The sequence below is a fragment of the Nyctereutes procyonoides genome, unplaced genomic scaffold (assembly GCF_905146905.1).
Source record: "Nyctereutes procyonoides isolate TBG_1078 unplaced genomic scaffold, NYPRO_anot_genome, whole genome shotgun sequence".
In the NCBI taxonomy this organism is placed as follows: Eukaryota; Metazoa; Chordata; class Mammalia; order Carnivora; family Canidae; genus Nyctereutes; species Nyctereutes procyonoides.
In genome coordinates, this window is record NW_026575122.1 from 21,576,072 (window position 1) to 21,588,638 (window position 12,567).

The window sequence follows — 12,567 nt, forward strand, 5'->3', positions numbered from 1 at the left end:
AACAAAGTGTACTCAGGTTGGTAGTCCTTGGGTGTCTGGCAGAGCAAACATATCCTCTTATGGGTGTCAATTTTAGCCCATACTTTTTTTTTTAATTTTTATTTATGATAGTCACACACACACAGAGAGAGAGAGGCAGAGACATAGGCAGAGGGAGAAGCAGGCTCCATGCACCGGGAGCCCGATGTGGGATTCGATCCCGGGTCTCCAGGATCACGCCCCGGGCCAAAGGCAGGCGCTAAACCGCTGCGCCACCCAGGGATCCCCTAGCCCATACTTAAAAAAAAAAAATCCCTATTTTCTATCAAAAGTAATTTAAAGTAAAATGGCACCATGAATGGGGAAAAACACAGCTTATACAATAGACAATAGAATTGCCCACAGAGACTTCATATTGGTATCAACAGGGGCACCTGGGGGCTCAGTGGTTGAGTGCCTTTGGCCAGGGTTGTGATCTGGGGTCCTGGGATTGAGTCCTGCATCAGGCTTCCCATGAGGAGCACAAGGAGCCTGCTTCTTTTCTGCCTATGTCTGTCTCTGTGTCTCTCATGAATAAATAAATACAATCTTTTTAAAAATATTGGAATCAACACAGGAAAATTGATTATAAGTAAAGGAATAGAAAGAAGCATGCAAAATATGAATAGGGAACAAAAGAATACACAGAGGACAAGCAAGATTTATAAGCCAGATATAACTCATAAGAAAAAAATAAGAATTGAAAAAAACCCAACAAATATAGAGGAGGGAAAAAAAGAATAAGAAAATGAAAAAAGAAAAGGCAGAAGTGGGGAATGGGCAAAACAAAACAAGACATTTTGACAACAGGGACCTAGAAATAAATCCAACTTATGTTTGTAATCACTATAGATATAAATGTCCTTAACTATCTAGTTAAAAAGGCAGGTTTTCTTTGGCCTTATCTTTGCATGTGTTTCTTGCAAACTCAAAACATAAGGCCAAAGAAAGATCTAGGATATTCAGATTAAAACTAACCAAATATTTCTACAGTAAGTAACAACGAAGATGAAGGCAACAAGTATTCATAGAGATTAAGAATCACTACGTAATTCTTAGAGGTTTAATTCACCATGGACGATCCAAAAGTTCTAAATTTAGGCATCTAATAATAATGGCAAAGAAAAAGCAAATATAACTTAAAGGGAAATTGAGAAATCTAGCTATCATAATGAGATCCTATGACTTCTATAAATAAATCTAGAATAAAGTTCTCAACTGGGGAATACATACATACATATGTACTCTTTTCAAGTGTACATGGAGCATATATGAAAACTGATCACATAAATCATAAAGCTAGTCTCAAATTTCAGAAAATTAAAATACTGTAGCTCATATTCTCTGGCAAAATATAAAGATTGAGACAGCATAAGCCACTTTAACACTTAGAAATCTACTTTTAAAATAACAATGGGTTAAATACTCAACAGTCTAGAAGGATTAATCAAGTGAGAAGGCACTTTATAAAATAAGTAGGAGTGAAAACAGGTCATAACTACACATGTTGTGGAAACTAAAAACAAAGGTAAAATGGATAACTTCATATCAAAAAAATTTTAAGTGGAGAAACCTTCAGCAAAATTTATTAAATTTAACAAAATTGACTCAAGAATATAAAATTCTAATGTTCCTGTGCTCTCTAAAGAAATGGAATCAATAGTTAAAAATCTCTTAATGATCAAATGGTTTTAAAAACTAGTTCCAATCTTAAACTCTTCCAGACAATTAAAAAACTCATTTCAGGGGGCTAGAATACTGAATCTAGACCAGGACAGGATATAAAAAGTAGAGTACTTATAAAGCTAGTTTTACTAATAAATGCAGAAGCAAAAATCCTACACAAAATATTGACAAATTGAGTCCAGCAATGTATTATAAAACATACTACAACCAACTTGGGTTTATCCTAGAATTAAAGGTTAGTTCAATATTAAAAAGTCAATCACCATAATTTAATACATAACATTAAAAAACATTAAACCATTTAAATAGATGAGAAAAAAACATTCAATAAAATGTAACGTCCATTCAAAATAAAACTACTAGCAAACCAGAAACAGAATCTTAACTGATAAAGACCAATTATGAAAAAATACTGAGTTGACATCTGAAAGTATTCCCTTAAAATTGGGGCTAAAAAAAGGATGTTCACTATCAGTTCTTTTCAACATTGTACTACAGGTTACAGCCAGTGCAGAAATGAAAGAAGAAATTTTTTAAAAGGTAGAAGGATCAGAAAGGAAGAAAACTGTCACTATTTGCTGATAATAACTACATAAAAAAACTCAAAAGAACATCTAGATACATTATTTAAATAAAAATTTAGCATGGTTGCTGGATTCAAAATCAACACATAGCAACATTATGTTAATAACGACCAGTTAGAACAGAAATTATAATTTAAAAACATTTACTATAGCATTAAAAATACATAAAATTCCTAGGAAGAAATTTATTTTTTTTTGGAAGAAATTTAATATAATACAAGAAGGCCTTTGTGGAGAAAAATCATTAAAGTTTATTGAGAGTTATTAAAAGAATACCAAATAAATGGAAACAGTGTTTTTGGTTAAGAAGACTTATTGCTGGAAAGATACCAATTTTCTCCAGGCTGATCAACAGATTAGATATAATCACAAAAGGTAATACATAAACTGGGAGAAGATATATACATGACAAAGGACTGGCTGGTATCCAGAATGTATAAAGAAATCATATGAATCAATGAAAAAAAGATACACACCTAACAGAAAAATGGGGAAGAGATATGAATAAATATTTCACATAAGAGAAAACACATTCATATATGAAAAAAAACCCCACTCGATTTCATTAGTAATCAGGGAAATGCAAATTAAACCCACAGTAAGACACAATGTAATCACCACCCAATTGGCAAATATAAAAGAGAGTCAAGACCAAGTGTTTGCTAAGATATGGGGCAATGGAGCTCAACCATCGCCAAGGGAATACCAACTGGTACAAATGCTTTAAGAAACAGTTTAGCATGACCAAGTAAAACCTGCTTCTTAGAGCAGTGGTACTCAAATGCTTGGTCTCAGGCAAGGAGGTTTCCTTATATCCTTAAAAAGTACTGAGGACTTCAAAGAGCTGTTTTTCCCATGGGTTATTATATTTATCAGTTTTTACCATATTAGAAACTAAAACCGAGGCATTTTCTTTTCTTCTTTTTTTTTAAAGATTTTATTTATTCATGAGAGACAGTGAGAGAGAGAGAGAGAGAGAGAGAGGCAGAGACACAGGCAGAGGGAGAAACAGGCTCCATGCAGGGAGCCCAGCCGGATATGGGACTCGATCCTGGGACTCGCCCTGGGCCAAAGGCAGGCACCAAAATGCTGAGCCACCCAGGGATCTCCCCAGAGGCATTTTCAAAACACAGTTATACACAAGAATGCACTTGATTAGTTCTCAGAGTAAAGATGTCATCATATCTGGAAAATATTTAAACTCATGAAAAATGAGAGTGAAAAGGACAAATAATGTTTTAGTATTTTCATGAAAATAATTTTGTCCTTACAAACCCCCAGGAAGGGTCTCAAGGAACCTAAGGGTACCTCAACCACACTTTGAAAACAAGTGCCCTGGAGCAAATCTTGTACATGTGCACCAGGAGACATATACAAGAACTCATTCATTCCTCAAATATTTTTTGAGCATCTACCATATGCTCTGCATTGTTCCAGACATTGTGAATGTCTCAACAGACAAGATCAAACAAAATAGACAAAATCCTCACCCTCACGGAGCTTACACTGTAACTGGCAGAATGTTCAGAGCAGCATTGTTTGATAGCCCAAAATGGAAAACCATCCAAAACTCCACAAACAGAAGAACAGATAAACAAACCATGGTTTAGCATACAATGGAATGCTATACAACAGGGAAAACAAATGAAATACAGTTACATGCATAAACAGGGATAGGAATCTCAAAAACAATGTCAGAAAAGCCACGGAAGGATATAATGCAGCATGAAAGCATTTACATGAAAGTTCAAAATCGGGTAAGTCTAAACAATATACTATTAGGGATACATATAGAGATGGTAGAGCCATAAATAAAAACATGGGAACTATTAACAAAAAAATCCAGAAAAATGTTTGCCTTGTGTGATGTATGGGGAAGGACAAATGGGAGGATTCTGGGTATCTGAGAATGTTCTAGTTCTTCGGCTGAAAGTTGAACACATGTCTTTATTTTGCAAGAAATATTTTTTTTTGCAAGAAATATTTTAAAAGAAAAAAGATACGATTATTTACCACATAATTTCATCAACAAAGGGAGTATCTCCCCATATTTTAGCCACTGCTGTGTACTGATTATCAGCTAATTATTTCAACTGATGGGGAGAAGTAGCCGATAATAGGAAAAGAGGAACAAGTATGGGCTATTCCTCACAGAAGTTAACTAGGCTCCCAAAGGTCAGGATCCCACAAGATGGCAGCATTACAGGACTGCTCTACCAAGCAGAATCCGTCACTAGTCTGATTCTGGTTAACTGGTTACTTTGTTCACTGGATATAATCATTTGTATAAAGCAGAGAAAAAAGACAGGTGATGCAAATTCCAAAATAATGGACAAAGACCCTGCCTCTTTACTGAATTCTATTGACTTTCAATAATACAGATTCCCTTTGGCACATTCTCCTAATAGTGTGCTTACATACAAAGTAATCCAAAAATACAGAAAGTACATGGTAGTTATTGTTTCTCCACATTGATCAATAACAGGTGTTAGGTTTGTCACACAAATGTCAGAACAATTTTGCAATCATGTCTTTGCCAGGCTCATTGCTAGCAGTGCCATCGTGCAGATTAAATAAGACACAGTTAAGGTGCAATTTTTCCTGATTCAGGAAAATAATTATTAATTTGGTATACAATTTCAAAATTTGAAAAGAAGAAAAAAGAAAACAAAAGATCTTGAAACATTTGATCCAGCCCCTTTACCCAAACAGGGCAAGCTACCGTTATTATCTTGGGTGAGGCAGTTGTTTTCAAGAGGTCGACTAGGCCTGGCAACAAAAGGCCTGCAACCCATTCCCATGAAATGGGGAAGTCAAAAAGTATTCTCCAGGTCCCAACTCCCCAGCTGGGTCTAATCTAACACAGGTGTGCCAACTCATCAGAAAGTTCCAGACATTGCTGTAGCTATTTTTAAAGTCCCAGAGGCAGCTGCTACAAGACCTAAAATCTCACCCATCTTTAAACTGGAAGGGACAAGGCCACCAGGGGTGCTATACTGCAACTGGTGGCAAGACACCTTTGTAAACACAGGACACAGTGAGTTAGGGTGCTGCTACTCCACCATCTTGGACCCCCAGAGGCAGCGGGAGTGCTCAGGGTCACAAAGTCAGACCTTCAGGACGCTGCCCACTGTCTCACATGCTATGCTGCCCTATACGTGGGACATCTGCACTTTTATTATTCTGGAAGGCCAGTATTGGACCTGCAGCTTTTTCCTCCCTCTGCAGTAAGAAACAGAGAAATTAGGAGGGCACCTTTCTCAAGTTCTTAAGGAATCTCCACTCTATCTTCTCAGATACAAGGAATGAATAATCCTTTAGATCAGAGCTGGACATTTACTAGACCATGATTTATACTAGTGGACAGAATTATTCCATGTTCAAGAACAAACACCAGCTCCTACCTTTTAGTTTTAACCTGTATATGTTCAGACACAGCAGGTTCTCCTTTGCTTTCCTCAATGCTCACACTGAGGAACAATGGATCCTTTAGCTTTTTTTTTTTTTAATATTTTTATTTATTCATGAGAGACACAGAGAGAGAGAGCAAGCGGCAGAGACACAGGCAGAGGGAGAAGCAGGTTCCATGCAGGGAGCCTGACGTGGGACTCGATCCCGGGACTCCAGGATCACGCCCTGGGCCAAAGGCAGGCGCTAAACCGCTAAGCCACCCAGGGATCCCTCCTTTAGCTTTCTTGTCTCTGAGTGGTAAGGAGAACAAAAAGGGGGAGTGGGTAGAAAGGGGGCCATTTCCTTCTCTGCAATTGCTTTCATATCTGATATGCCATCAACTCATACTTTTTACACTTTTATCTTCAGAGGTAAACACTCTGATATCTCTAAATACTCTGCAAAGACTTTTGGTTGAATCAGAGAAATCTAATTAGGAAGTAACGAATCCTTCCATTGCTTCCATCTCTCATACCTATAACCTCCTAGCCTGTTTTCTATTTAAGGCCAAATGCCTTATAACCCTGTATTCTCAAGATGTGGATGTGAGATTCATGGCAGCAGTGGTCATCAGACTACGAATATGATGACCTTTAAGTTCCAGGCTGCTCAATTCAATTCATCCAAGATACTAAATACACAAAAGAACCTCACACAGTTTCAGATGACCTTGCTGAAATTAACAATCTCACAAGTGGACATTTCTAAAATTTTAGTTCCTCAGAGGACAGGAAAGAAGCAAAGAGACACTAATGAGATACAGGAATCTATCTTGAAGGAGGCTGGTATCCTTGGATTTTACAGCCTTTTCTTTTTTTCATTCAGTTCATAGAATTTTTTTCTCCCCAGAATGTGATAGTTCATGTTTTTCCAGGCATGATTTAAAAAAAAAAGTCTTTCTGAGTTACAGAAATGCTACAGGGACTCCCAACTGTAACTGGGAAATGTGTAAGGAAGTTATGCCAGTGTCATGTTGTTTTCTAGTAGGGTAAGAATCCTTTGTTCTATAAGCTCAGAGGTGACAATAGTGTTCTGACATGATACGTACTAATGCTGGTGTCCCACGTCTTGCAGCAATCCCCATGCTTAAATATTAAGTAGGTACGTGGTTTTTTCTAATGTTAGACAATTGCCCATGGCTTTGCTACAAGGAAATAATTTGGAAATATATTTAGCTCATTTTCTGGATCATCCAATGTTAAAAATCATAATCCCAGCAACACGCACCAATCTCACTAAATGCTCAGATCTTTTTAGATAAAACACTTTTGCCTGAGATCTATACATACCTATATTACATCTCTTTTAGCCAGGCACAATGTGACACATCATTTATTTATCCCAGAACTTCTCTTAGGAACCTAAGTAAGAGCAGGGTAGGATAAGACAAAGCTGAAGTTAGTATTTCCTCCAGAAGCTTACTAAGTCTGCAAAAATCTCTTTCCCTATCAGAGCCTCCCTCCCATTTTGACCCCAATTTGAGAGAGGAGAGAGAGAATATGTAGAGATGTAAAGGTGACAATTCCCTTTAATCATGTGTTAACTTATTTAAGTATCAGCTAAAATGGCTGATATGTAAGAAATATAAAGACCCAGTCTCTGCCTCAAAGACCTACCATTCTGGGAGAGGGAGAAAGCAATAACAAGTACAGATACAATGTTTTTTAGGCTGCTATGACAGAAGGCTTGACAAAGGGTAGTGGGAGCACAAGAAGTGGTCAAATCTACCTAGATTTGGAGGATGTCAGGAAAGGCTTCATAGTGAAATCTTGAAAAAGGACAGGACTCTTGAAAAAAATGGAGGCGGGTGCAAGTGGAAAAGGGGACCACAGACAGGAGAAGGTACAGAAAGAGAGAGCAAGCGGTATCACAGAAACCAGGAAAATGTCCAAGTGTCCAGGGAGTGGTTAAGTTATGACAGACAAGAGTAATCACTGGATTTGGGAAATGAGAAGTTATCCCTGACATTTGCTAGAGCCATTTTGATGGAGAAGCAGGACAGAAATCTCACTGCTGTAAATTAAAATGGGTAAGCATAAAGACCAAAGATTAAGAGTGAATAGAGAACAAAAAAGAGATGACAACAGTTCAGATCGGTTTCCTGGAGCCATGTGCCTTTTCATTTACTAACTCAGCCACAATAAAGGTTAGGAATATATTGGCTTACATTTCTATGAGAATATGACTCCAAACACAATCCACTGACGTGAAAACAAGTTTTGGGACACAGTCTATTTTTTACGAGACTGCCTATGTTATTTTAAGTGAACAACATAAAATCAACATTTCTACAGATTTACTCTGCCATCACTAATTGTTCTCTCATATAGCTCAAAATAATAACACCTGTAATTGGTTATAAAAGGAAAGGTGCTTTATTTTACACATCATTGGTACATGATACATAAAACTGTCTAAAATCAGTCTTGGAAAACTTAACTGTCAGTTATACCTTAAGCAGTCAGAGACCAAGTCTATTTTGCAACCTATTTCATTCATGGTCATATTACTACAGTAACTTTAAATACTAATTATCTCTTCATAGCCAATGTTACAAATGATTTTTATGCTACAAGTGCTGCAATTTTTCAAAATAAAAATACTTCAGTTATAGTAGACCATATCTCTAAGCAGAACAAATCTTTGTGACGCTACAAGTCTTTGAAATAACGGATCAACGGTGTTACCCTCTTATAGATGATTGTATTTATATAAATGGGTTACAGGGCAAGGGGGCCTCATACATGCAATCAGATTATTTCTGTTTTTTTTTTAAATGCAGATAAAAGTGAGTTTATAATACTCTACTTCTAGTTAAATTACCAAAACAGTTTACTAAACTAAAATGAAGCCAATACAATTCTTTAGAAAACGTAATTCTAAGAGCATGCAACATCAAAATCTATTTACTACCTATGTGAACCAAAGTTTTAGAGCCCAGGGAGAGGACTGTGGCACAAAGGTTTGTACATCTGAATTGCTTATCCAGCAGGGAGGAGTAGAGAAAGTCCTTTAACTCAGCATAAATCCTCTTAAGAAAGATATCTGCATGATCTAGCCCACTGCTACTCAGGTAGCCTCACTTAGAAAATGTGCCAATCATAGGAAGCCAAATGTACCTCTCTTATTATTTATGCTAGTCCATTTTATTCATGAACATGCAGCTCAAAGCTCTGTTATTAACTATGAAGGTCTGGCCACAGAGATTTCTCAATGGCATTTTTCAGTCACCAATAAATGTGACCAGTGCTTCATGTACAAATGTCAAAAAATTGTGACAGAATCTGGGCTAGTTCTCAAAGTAAAAAACATTTGTTATTTTCACAAATCCCTTGGTACAGAAAGACTCCCTTTCTCACTAGAAAATTAGCTGTATGTTAGAACCACAGGTTCACAGCACAGTTGAGGCATGTAAGCAAAGTAAACTAAACCAGATACTAAATAGGTATAAATGTGCACACTCAAATATTCTATTCTTTGCTTAAAGTCAACTTCGTCCTTGTCATTGAGAGAAGTGCTTCAAGATGCAAATTGTTAATTAATGCAGATAATAAGGAGTTAAAAGTGAGACCTTTTTCTAATAAAGCCAACAGATCATTAAAATAATTGGACTTGAAACATATACTATCCCTTTCCATTCTTACTTTTTTTTTCCATTCTTACTCTTTTTATAACTAAACACACACATATACAAAACAAATCCTAGCATTTAATATGTGCAAAATTGCTTACCATTTATTTTAACTTTGGTTAAGTATTTGTTTAGCCTATATCAGACATATTATGGAAGCTATACAAATGATTACAAACATAATAATGAGGTAAGTTAAAATTCTACTAGTGCAAAAAGCAAGCATATGCTAAAAGCAAAGCATATGAATTTAACAAATGCAGAATGAAGCTCTCACCAAGGGAGATGCTGACATAACAAACCAGAGAAGCTCCTTGTAAACATTGTTTAAAAAATACACATTTAAAGATTAAAGATTCATACAGCCACAAAAAAGGTATTCTAACAACACCATAGTAGTGCATTTATTTTACCTTTAGAGTTTGGAAATCACTCATCATGTGTCTAACAGTTTGCATATTTTCTTCAAGAGAAACTTAATTAGTGAGACACATTAATTACAAATACTGTAGTATAAAAATCCCAGTTCTTTACAAAAATTATATATTAAAATATTCTATACACTTTAAATTAGTAACTGGAACATACATATATATCAATTCTGCACAATTAAATCCATCTTGGCTGGGAGTATTCTATGTGAAGCTCGAGGACACAGCTACTCAGTCAACTTAAACTGGCATAAGGTTACATGATATAAAAGAGATAGGCCTGGGCCTGTGCAGTTATTGCAGCTCCTAGTGTGAAATACTTTATGTGAAGTTATTGCTCTGTATTTCCAATCCAGATCTGAACAGGCAGTGGAACCGTGACATTCCGAAAAGGTTCAAAACAAGCTACCCGTGGCAGAGGATTCATAATGCCTATCTATATCTTTAAGGTTGCAATGGGACCTGAGTGAGCTGTCTAATGCTTATATTTCAGTTGTAAAAAAGTTTATACAATTTTGAGGTAAAAACAATGCAAAAATAAAACATTTAGAGCATTTACAAAAATCTTACAAATGTTTAAAACACTATTTCAAAATTTGTGTCCTGTTAAGGTGCTTCTTTCTTTCTGCAGTAAGAGGACATAAATACTTCAATTTCAAATTTTAAATTTCGAACATTTTATTAATTTCAGCAAAAGCAAAGTTAGAGCCATTAAGACAGATGTTAAAATGTTCACAGATACACTTTGCTTCTGATGAAAATAGAGAGTTTTAGTGCTGAAAGAAACCTTAAGTGTAAATTCTTTTAACTCTCTCTTCTATTAATGAGGAAATCGAGAACCAGGTAAGTTAAGTGCTTTGGCCAAAAAATATATTCCAATATATCAGGTATAAATCAAGAAAACCCATTATTCTTTTTGTATTTTGCTATGATTCTTGGACAATAATAAAAATTCAAAACCAGAGTTTCTAAACTCACCTCTTTCTCTCTTTTGTAATTTCTTAAGCTCTGTGCTAACTATAGACAAAGAAATGAATCAAATAGCGGCTTATCAAAATTAGTATCACAAATATTATTCAGTAGAAGACAGTTGTTAAGAGGACTGCTGCTTATCTAGAATAATAAAGTTAGAGGGAGTACTCAAAGACGGGGCCTTTTACAATGGAGAGAACATCTACTACTATTTAAGACAGCACAGTGTACAACAGCCAGTTACTAGAATCATCTCAATAACTCTAGGATGACTGAGTTACATGGCCTTTAGAAAAGATATTGGGGTAATAAAGCCTTCTAGCTTTTATCTTAATTTTACTATTTTCTTTTATAGAAAAGCAATTATGTAACTGTAAGGACGAATCCATATACTGATTTTCAGAGAGTCTTTGCTTCTTTTCTATGTTTATTTGAATCTAAAATTAAGCAAATACATTTTAAGAACAACTTACAAACTCAAACTCATAAGTGCTAGAAATACAGAGAATACTCTTTTAAATGACAAATCTTCATAACCAGTTACTAATAAATAATCATCACAATAGCTTCAGTAAAAAAAAAAAAAATTCAATTTAAAGGTGCTTTTTTATTGTTACCTTGAAGCCATCGAACTTGCGTAGCTGGTCCATATCCCTTTTCATTCTTTGCTGATATCCTGAACACAATGGCAGGCCTGGATGTATAATCGATATGTGCATTTGCAAGTTGCCCGGCAGTTACTATACATGATGTCTTAAGACCACAATAAATCCTCATAAACACAAGCTGACTTGGATTATCTTGTATTTGTGCTGTGCGGATAGCCAAGTAGGCTGAATATTCCAAAATATTTCCAGAAGGGGAAGTCGGAGGTTCCCAGGAGAGATGGATACCTTCAACATTCTTGAAGAGAGGAGAAAAACAAAACAAAACGAGGTAAAAGTTCTGAAATTTTCTCTAACATCACGTATAATGTAGAGTTTATCTCTAGAACACAAAATATTGTTTTCTGCTAAAGTAACTTCATTAGGTAGTAGAACTTTTATTAATGATTTTTAAAAACCTACCTCAATTGGACCTACAATGTTTAAATACATGCTCGCATTTCAATATCATAACTAGGCTTAAATGTCTGCCTGTACCATCCTAAGAAAGGGACTTTTCTTACCTGAAAGCAGATCTTTTCTTCTCTAAAGAGGGGCAGGACCTTAGGATAAAATATAATTCAATTTCATGTGTTCTATTAAAATTCTCCAGCACAAACTCTTTGGTTCCATAACAACACGAACAAAGTTAATATGAAGTATATTTCCCTAACTTTCTATAATTTGGATGCTGTAATTCTGCTTGAAATTTGGTCCTTAAAATTATGAATGATTACCAAACAACATTTTTTAAACCTTTATTTTTTTTTTAAATATTTTATTTATTTATCCATGAGAGACACAGAGATAGAGAGGCAGAGACACAGGCAGAGGAAGAAGCAGGCCCCATGCAGGGAGCCCGATGTGGGACTCGATCCCGGAACTCCAGGATCACGCCCCGGGCCGAAGGCAGCGCTAAACCACTGAGCCACCGGGGCTGCCCTTTTTAAACTTTTAATTCCATGCCATTTATTTATTTTTTTAAGACTTAACTTTTTTTTTTTAATTGAAGTACTGTTGACACATATTACATTTGTTTCAGGTGTACATTAATCCATCCCTTTTAGATATCTCTCATCAGATATTAACAAGAATCTCTAAACTGACAGTTTCACTTCATGTACAAAATATCAATAATTAAATCACCATGC

At 35.7% G+C, this 12,567-nt stretch overlaps 1 protein-coding gene across 2 annotated transcripts in view; it reads right to left on the reverse strand.

Annotated features, from left to right (window-relative positions):
- Positions 1-2,532: 2,532 nt before the first annotated feature.
- HCFC2 (host cell factor C2) overlaps positions 2,533-12,567 on the reverse strand; it is a 40,999-nt gene continuing 30,964 nt past the window's right edge. The window contains exons 15-16 of one of the 2 annotated variants that reach the window (XM_055336486.1): positions 11,390-11,675; positions 2,533-7,099 (exon numbers count right to left, since the gene is read on the reverse strand). In XM_055336486.1, coding sequence (XP_055192461.1) covers positions 7,092-7,099; positions 11,390-11,675 — 294 coding nt within the window. In that variant the 3' untranslated portion in view covers positions 2,533-7,091. The other variant, XM_055336485.1, reaches the window with a different exon arrangement.